The sequence below is a fragment of the Schistocerca nitens genome, chromosome 8 (assembly GCF_023898315.1).
Source record: "Schistocerca nitens isolate TAMUIC-IGC-003100 chromosome 8, iqSchNite1.1, whole genome shotgun sequence".
NCBI lineage: Eukaryota > Metazoa > Arthropoda > Insecta > Orthoptera > Acrididae > Schistocerca > Schistocerca nitens.
This window is the reverse complement of record NC_064621.1, coordinates 243,579,502-243,589,328: the sequence shown is the minus strand read 5'-3', so window position 1 is coordinate 243,589,328 and position 9,827 is coordinate 243,579,502. Positions and strand designations below refer to the sequence as shown.

At 38.0% G+C, this 9,827-nt stretch overlaps 1 protein-coding gene across 1 annotated transcript in view; it reads right to left on the bottom strand.

Moving 5' to 3' along the window:
- Positions 1-8,924: 8,924 nt before the first annotated feature.
- Positions 8,925-9,827, bottom strand: part of LOC126199500 (sodium channel protein para-like) — a 391,295-nt gene continuing 390,392 nt past the window's right edge. Inside the window, exon 11 of the mRNA XM_049936423.1 lies at positions 8,925-9,095. Coding sequence (XP_049792380.1) covers positions 8,925-9,095 — 171 coding nt within the window. The remainder of the gene's footprint in view (positions 9,096-9,827) is intronic.

Below are 9,827 nucleotides of genomic sequence, written 5' to 3'. Positions count from 1 at the left end.
AACCCATCAAGTGGATCTCTCATATCAGGCACTGCTATTACATGCAGCAAAGAAGATATGCCTATGCTACTGAGATAAAATGTAAATTCCCTTGGCCCAGCTTTATACAACACAGATAAAGAATCATCTACAGATGTTGTAAATGGAACGGAATGCTAACATCTAGTGTATGAGATGGGGCTTAGGGAAACTACCGTATTTACTCGAATCTAAGCCGCACTCGCATCTAAGCCGCACCCGAAAAATGACACTCGAAATAAATGTGATACAGAAATGAGTGGCTTACTCAGTCAGAAAAGCCTTTGACCACCCATTCAGTGATATAAAAAATTTAATGGACAACAAAATTATCTTCAAACACGAGATGATACTATATCTGCTTGACAACTGCTTCTTCTCAACAGTTCTGTGTGTGTTTATGACAGGGAGAGAGATAGTGAATCTTGGCTAGTCCCTGCCCTCTACCTACCTATCCCCTGTCCTGCTCCCATTCCAGCACTATACATGCCTTCTATCCCATCAATGCTTCCCCTACTCTCTTTTCCTCTCTATCGCCCCCCCTCCCCCAAGCCACAACACAGCCACCTGATACTGCACTTAACAGCCCATCCTGTCCCATCCATATACCTGCATGCTCCCAGAGGCAGCACAGGATCTTTTGCCACCCTTATCTTACTATCCCCCCCCCCCCTGCCCATGCCACGTCCTCACCTATACCCCCCCCCCCCTGCCCCACCCTAGCAGATTGCTGCTCACATCAAACACAGAGCAGTCAGGCCCCAGTGCCCAGAGACAGTGGCCATGTGTTGAATTGTGCTTATGTGAGTTCATAAGTGTTCTATTTCAGAAGAATGACTTCGTACGAAGGCTCGTAAGAGGCTGTGCTGAAAACTAATGTCTCCAATTTTTTGCATGAAAACTGTCAAAGCCTTTTAAATAAAACAAACATTATTAAGCTTCTACGTCTTTAATCTTCATATTTCTCAAAATGGTCACCCTTGTAACGAACATGTTTCTCCAAATGACAGACCAGTTTGTTGATACCATCACTGTAGACTGTTTGATACTGTTGACAGAGCTAAAACCCCACCTCTGATTGCACCACTTCATCATTGTCAAAGTGAAGTGCTTCAAGGTGTGCTTTAAGTTTTGGAAACAGAAGAAAATCAGATGAGGCCAAGTCAGGACTGTATGGAGACTGATCGATGACAGTGAAACCAAGGCATTGGCTTGTTGCTGATGTCGCGGTGCACGTGAGGGTCTGGCATTGTCATGCTGAAACAGAGGGTGCTCCATGTGGACAAACTCTTTGAATTCGAAATATGATTACAGCATGCTAGTTCTCGTACATCGATATAGTTACATCACACAACTCCACACTACATGCTACAATTCAGAGTGTTGTAGTGGCAGAGTACTACAAATACGTAGACTTAAGAAGAATAAAGATATGGAATATTAACAAAATTTGCTTTATTTAAAAAACCTTTATCAGTTTTCACATAAAAATTTGGAGGCATTGCTTTTCAGCACACTGTTGTATATTTAAGCAGGCTTTTTCATTGTATCTGTTTGTGATTCAGTGCCTTCTCTCATTTCCAAATTGTTATTCCATCCTTGACTTTCCACAGTTGAAACATATTTTACCAGGTGAAATACCTAAAACTTTTACCCCACTTATTTTTGTAAATGGTTCAATGTATTGAAACAAGGTTATCAGCTAATTATAGAAGGCAATGACTTTGTTGTCTCGATAATATACTCATTTCTTGCATGAACCAAGACAGAAAAAAAAAGTATGACTTTGAAATGAAGTGAGGTACTTTCTTTCAATGGCATTCAAAAATTTTTGAAAAGATGGGTACAGTGGCATAAATTTATTAATGATAACATTGGCAAAAGTATCTGAGAAGTTTGCTAAAACTGAAAGGTAAAGCAGCCAGAATTTACCATTGTGGTGTAAAACCCATCAAGTGGATCTCTCATATCAGGCACTGCTATTACATGCAGCAAAGAAGATATGCCTATGCTACTGAGATAAAATGTAAATTCCCTTGGCCCAGCTTTATACAACACAGATAAAGAATCATCTACAGATGTTGTAAATGGAACTGAATGCTAACATCTAGTGTATGAGATGGGGCTTAGGGAAACTACCGTATTTACTCGAATCTAAGCCGCACTCGCATCTAAGCCGCACCCGAAAAATGACACTCGAAATAAATGTGATACAGAAATGAGTGGCTTACTCAGTCAGAAAAGCCTTTGACCACCCATTCAGTGATATAAAAAATTTAATGGACAACAAAATTATCTTCAAACACGAGATGATACTATATCTGCTTGACAACTGCTTCTTCTCAACAGTTCTGTGTGTGTTTATGACAGGGAGAGAGATAGTGAATCTTGGCTAGTCCCTGCCCTCTACCTACCTATCCCCTGTCCTGCTCCCACTCCCGCACTATACATGCCTTCTATCCCATCAATGCTCCCCCTACTCTCTTTTCCTCTCTATCGCCCCCCCTCCCCCAAGCCACAACACAGCCACCTGATACTGCACTTAACAGCCCATCCTGTCCCATCCATATACCTGCATGCTCCCAGAGGCAGCACAGGATCTTTTGCCACCCTTATCTTACTATCCCCCCCCCCTGCCCATGCCACGTCCTCACCTATACCCCCCCCCCCTGCCCCACCCTAGCAGATTGCTGCTCACATCAAACACAGAGCAGTCAGGCCCCAGTGCCCAGAGACAGTGGCCATGTGTTGAATTGTGCTTATGTGAGTTCATAAGGTGTGCTTTAAGTTTTGGAAACAGAAGAAAATCAGATGAGGCCAAGTCAGGACTGTATGGAGACTGATCGATGACAGTGAAACCAAGGCATTGGCTTGTTGCTGATGTCGCGGTGCACGTGAGGGTCTGGCATTGTCATGCTGAAACAGAGGGTGCTCCATGTGGACAAACTCTTTGAATTCGAAATATGATTACAGCATGCTAGTTCTCGTACATCGATATAGTTACATCACACAACTCCACACTACATGCTACAATTCAGAGCGTTGTAGTGGCAGAGTACTACAAATACGTAGACTTAAGAAGAATAAAGATATGGAATATTAACAAAATTTGCTTTATTTAAAAAACCTTTATCAGTTTTCACATAAAAATTTGGAGGCATTGCTTTTCAGCACACTGTTGTATATTTAAGCAGGCTTTTTCATTTTATCTGTCTGTGATTCAGTGCCTTCTCTCATTTCCAAATTGTTATTCCATCCTTGACTTTCCACAGTTGAAACATATTTTACCAGGTGAAATACCTAAAACTTTTACCCCACTTATTTTTGTAAATGGTTCAATGTATTGAAACAAGGTTATCGGCTAATTATAGAAGGCAATGACTTTGTTGTCTCGATAATACTCTCATTTCTTGCATGAACCAAGACAGAAAAAAAAAGTATGACTTTGAAATTTAGTGAGGTACTTTCTTTCAATGGCATTCAAAAATTTTTGAGAAGATGGGTACAGTGGCATAAATTTATTAATGATAACATTGGCAAAAGTATCTGAGAAGTTTGCTAAAACTGAAAGGTAAAGCAGCCAGAATTTACCATTGTGGTGTAAAACCCATCAAGTGGATCTCTCATATCAGGCCCTGCTATTACATGCAGCAAAGAAGATAGGCCTATGCTACTGAGATAAAATGTAAATTCCCTTGGCCCAGCTTTATACAGCACAGATAAAGAATCATCTACAGATGTTGTAAATGGAACTGAATGCTAACATCTAGTGTATGAGATGGGGCTTAGGGAAACTACCGTATTTACTCGAATCTAAGCCGCACTCGAATCTAAGCCGCACCCGAAAAATGAGACTCGAAATAAAGGGAAAAAAAAAATTCCCGAATCTAAGCCACACGTGAAATTTGAGACTCGAAATTCAAGGGGAGAGAATAGTTCAAGGCCGCACCTCCAAATCGAAACAAAGTTGGTCCATTGTAATGTTGTTGTTGTGGTCTTCAGTCCTGAGACTGGTTTGATGCAGCTCTCCATGCTACTCTATCCTGTGCAAGCTTCTTCATCTCCCAGTACCTACTGCAACCTACATCCTTCTGAATCTGCTTAGTGTATTGTAATATGAGAGACAATTTATGTCGAATGAATGGCGATACACCTACAGTAGTTTGGTTAGAGTCGTAAGCTTAGCAGTTAAGCTTTACCAGGTAGCCACTGCTAAGCGTCTGGCGCTCCATCCGTATTTATACGGGTACCCTTCCTTTTTCACGTGCTTCATCTGGTTTGAATCGATTGCTTATTTTGCTTTGATCTGATAAGTGCCGTTTTCTTTGTTATAGGTGTTTACGTCACTGTAAGCTGAAAATACATTACTGTACTGTCATGCATTGTTCGTTGCATTCTGATAGTGCGTGTTTACGGCCTGTCGCCGCTCGCAGCATGGCTTGCTTTTGTGCGCACTAGTACCGCTTACAATAAAAAAAAATTAAAAAAAAACAGGAGAGGAATCATCTCATTGGCGAAACAATGGCAAGAGACTACTATTTGTTGTTACTCTGCTGCTTTCTTTGATAATAATCAACAAGAACTGCGTATGATAGAACAGGTTCTGAACGAGAGTTAGGCGAAAATTTTTCTCCGTTTGAAAATCTTTGTGGCCGCTTCTTTAGTACATCAAATTCTGCACAGAAATGAGTCATCTTAGATTTAAAAATCTAGTCAGTTGCCATGCTTCATTTCTGACAGTATCACTATTAGGCATAAGAACAATACAAATATAATCATGAAATGATACATATATTCTTCCGCGTTTCCTGTTGTCTCACTCTAGTTTCGTAGTTTATTAGGCAGACAGGATTTAAATGAGATAGCATCAAACATGAAAGAATACATGGCAAAATGTTTATATTCGTATTATTCTTATGGTGAAGAGAATACTGTATGTGGTTCATATTTCATCAGGTTCCTATTAATTAGCAACCATCTCTTCTCACAGGTAGGAAAAAATTCTGAACGTAGAGTTGACCATATTGACAAACATCCCAAACAGTCTTGCCAGTCGGATTTTCGTGGTACATTGAAATTCTGCTACATTCGAAGATGAACAATACGGAATTTGTATTTACTTTGTTGGATAATGTATGAAAATGCAGTGGTCAAAACTCGGGGTGGAGAAAAAAAGCTCGTCTTCCACCTTTTTTTAAAATTTATTTACTGACGCAGAGGTTTTGGCGCCAGCATTTATCTTTGTGCCTACAAAGCATGCTTGTCTAGCACTACATATAGTCGACAGCAGAAGTTAGTTGTGGCGGCACCTACCAACATTTTTGAGAACTTCCGCTTGCTTTGCACTTGATTCTAAGCCGCAGGCGGTTTTTTGGATTACAAAAACCGGAAAAAAAGTGTGGCTTAGATTCGAGTAAATACGGTACTGTTTATGTGTACATGTTTAAGACTACAGTTTTCATAGGAGGAATTAAACAGTGTAATTTCCTGATAGAATGGCAGAGCCTGGCATAAGAGCACCATTTGGTCATTTTCACACTGCAATAGCCAATTCCAGCAGCCTTGCCTCTCACTTATAGCATATTTCTTGGATGCTTTTGCTAAAAGTTTCAATGCTAACATAAGAAGCTTTGTATCACTGTGTTCAGGCTTTCAAGAGCTTTAAAATGCCTTTTAAAAAAACTTCACTGTTGCATGCAAAAAACAATACTTGTGTAATCCCCGTACAACAAAATTGCATGTTCCTCTGCCTACTATCATTTGCTGAAACCTTGTTTTAATATTTTGATCTATGAAACAAAAGGGCTGCAGGTTGTATGTGATTGACCCTTTTTACCAGTTATTTCATACAATGCAGAAATATATTTCATCAAGGAAAGGAAGAACATAAGGTGAGAGAAAGTGACATGAAGTTTTCAAAGGTGAGAGAAAGTGACATGAAGTTTTCAAGATGGCAGGTAGGTGTCACAAAATTGGAAAAGATGCTAGATGAAAGCATTAGGCATACAATACACGAGAAGCCCCTACAAGAAAAGACTGAGAAAAAATTATTAAAATGGGATGAAATAGATGAGAAGAAGAGGCCTAGGAAGAGGCATGAGATAAGTATGGATATCAAGAGTCGCTAAGGAGCATGGTAGGAAGTGTAATACTGGGCTAGAGTAGTGGCAGATAGGTAGTGGGAAGTTCAGAGAAGGTGAAGAGGCTTGTGTTCCAAACAGACACTACAAGTGGAAGGAAACTGTACAAGATGATACTGTTAACATCATGCCACTTGATATACAAAAAGCTTTTGACATTCTATCTCCACTTCTCAGTCGAGGACTGACTTTTTATAATTTCTGATAGAGCTGATTCCGCTATAATGGAAATAGAGAGGCATGTGAAAGAGTCTCCTACCTTCACTTTCTCATGTATTTAGGAGACTGTTTCATTCCCAAAATTTTCCTCATACACATATTCTTGTAAATTACTTTACCTGTTACTTAATTTTCTGTAAACCTACTAGCTGACAATTGCACAATACTTTTTACAAAATAGACTTATAACTTTTTCCTCATATTAATCCATCCATGACATCTTGAGGAAGAAACTGTGCACATTCGTTGTCCATTACTAACAGCTTGGACAGATCAATCTTTATTCTATTATTCATTGTTTGCACCTTCCTTGACCCAAGGTTTTTAACATGTGAACTGTTTCCTATATTTTTAATAGCTTTCCCCTCTCTTGCCTTTACGGACCTACACTGGAAACAGAAGCCAGAGTTCTGTATGCTCTCACTTTTATAAATCTTTGGTTTCAATTTTCCTCTCTAAATACTAAAGCTACTTAGATATACACTTTTTTACTCTATTTTGACGTATGTTTGATTTTATTTATGAATGAATTTTGTAAGTGATTCAATTTTTCACACTACTCTTGAGACTCTATCTGATAATTAAGCCAACAGAACATATGAAAGGGACTCTTACTTTCAGCTTCAAAATATGTTGTTACACTATTTTGAACTTCACATTGATTGACTTCCAAGGATTTTACGAGATGTTGAACAAAAACTGTTTGATCCCTTCAAAACAGCAATTTACTTTAATAGACTTTCAGATTTTTAATCCTTGTGTTGTTTTCTTTGCTATATGCAATAAAAGCAAGTTTAAGAAATGTAAGTAGCTCTTCATAAAACTAACATGGTTCTGCATAGAATTAATTTTATATATTTGTTCTAGTTAGCATTATAATAAAAACTGCCAGAAAAACCTACATAAATATTAATGAATCCATGTGTAAAGTTTGTCTAACTGTATGTGACGTTGTGACAGTAAAATGCAGCAGTTTACAAACATTGTAGGTAGGAAAACTAAATCTCTTTGATGTTATATGAAACTACAACAACTAATATTTTTGTATGCACGTTACAAGCTAACAATAAACCCAATTAAACCCAATTTTTTAAAAGACAGAACTCCCATGCACAAAAAATCGTATTCCCCGAACTATTGGTTGTACAATGATATAATTTTGCAGGTTGTGGATGGAGTTAGTAGTAAAGAAGCAACAAATTAAAACATCATGTCCAATGCTGAAATTTTACTGCATGGACACCGAGAATATAAGAAGCAATAAACCTTTTTCCTTTCATTTTTTGTAGGGAGTGTTAGTGAAGAAAGTTTCCAAAAGGCTTCAAATTACATGTTAAGTTTTTGGAAGTTCTCAAGTGCTCTCATTCTCAAGTAGTGGATGATACAGACTATGTACTTCGTGCCCCACGAGTTATACTGCCTCAAGGAATGCAGTAACTAACTTTAATACTTGACTTAATGTGTTATGATAGCATTTTAAATTTAAATTTCTGTCAGTAATTTTATTAAATATTGAAAATAAAACTTTTGTTGCCTAAGGGAGCTGTAACGTATGCAACCTGCAACTGGGGTCATCCACCTGACAGCACAAAGGAAAGCAAAATCCAGGATGAAATGGTTCATGAGTAACTTCCATTTTTGTAAGTAAATAATCAAATATGCAACTTGCCAGAAGTAATTCTAGCACATTTTTCCTCTTTCTTTCCTTCACAGGTGCTTTATTTCCATTTGCTTGTCTACAAACTGATCTTCGACCTCCCTCTCTCTTTTTTTTTTTTCTTCGTCCCCAGCCCATAACACTCCCCCATCCCCATCCCCATCCCTCTCATTCTTTCTATTTTTCACTTCTTCACACAAAACAGAAGAGGCTGTTTACATGCAGCAAACCCAACACTACAAAAAGTAAGTATGCAGTTAAGAGTTCACCCTTGGACAACTAACAGCAGAAGACTACGAGTTACTGTGAACTTCTGCTAATAATCCCTGAAATCTCTTTGCAACACTTGTTAAATCTATTACTAATTTACAAACACATCTAAAGGGAACTTGCAGTGGGTTGACGAAACTACAAAACAAATTTCACAAATTTTTTTTAAAATCATGCTACAAAGCAAGTCTCCAGAATTCTACAAATCTTAGGATCCTACCTTTCAGAAGTGATCTTCAGATATTACAAGTTCTAAAAATTTCTGAAAGACTTCAGATTACATTAACAAACTACAGAAAAAAGCAGTATTACAGTGCCAATCTATGTATGAAATGGCACAGACTTTTGTTTTATGGAAGGCAGGGCTGTGTGCAAAATTAATGGAAACTAGTGCAGAATATAGTTTATTGTGCAAAAGAAGAAAATCAATAACTGTGAAACAACACACCTAAGCAAATTAAACAAATTTTAGGAAACAAAGGATAACAAAAAAGCCAATATTCAGAACTGCAGTTTATGAAATGGAAGTTCCACCTACAGTAGATATAGAAAATGTATCTGAAAATCAGATAAGTAAAAGAAAGAGTACAAAAGCTTAGATAATTGTTGTGAACTGATGCTCATGAGATAGGACATACTTGGGCATCTAAGTAGGTGGAGAGCACGAGAGGCTTGCGGTCCCCTCCTGGGGGTCCCACAAAGCGACCACGGCCGTTTCTCAGCGTGAACTGGTGGCTGCCCCGTGAACCTCGCCTCAGGTTGAATGGAGAGCCCGGAAGACTCAGGCTGGCCTGTAATGTGGCTATCACAAGCATTCCACATCTCCTATCCAAAATCAGTATTATAATATATAGGCAAGGCCATAGTTTTTGAGCAGAAAATGTTTTATTTGAATTTATTTAAATGAAATAGCAGCTGAATGTTATAAACTAATTTAGCAGCAAATGAAATTAAAATGCTTCTAAAGTTTCATATGACTTTGGATGAAATGCTCAGGAGGCGCACTCTGCAATTTTCAGAAAATGTGAAAAGCAAGTATGATGTAAAAAGCAAATTCTACATGACATAAGAAGTCTTTCATTTTCAATGAAATGATGTGGTTTATTTGGCTGATTCTGTATCCCCCTGAAAATTATGCAAATAATGTTCAAAGTAAAATTCACCGAGGATTCACGAAAGTGACTCACAAACTGGGAAACAGTTATACCAATAATTTATGTTAACAACCAAAACTTTAATTCTCAGAATCTTACAGCCAGCTGCCATCACAAGAATACTGTAATAATTTCAAACACGTACTGAAGAAGCAGCCACAAACATTAACAAAAATATTACAGCTCTTGCAAACTCTATCCTACATATTATGTTAGTTAATCTAACTCGGCTCACATTTTACTGCTATATATTTAATAAGATCTTTTGCAAAATGAAAAAAAAACCTTGCTCTACAACTGGTTCAACAATTAAATACCTAGAGCAAAGTTAGGTACAGAAAAATGTAACACACATGAGCATTAGTACCA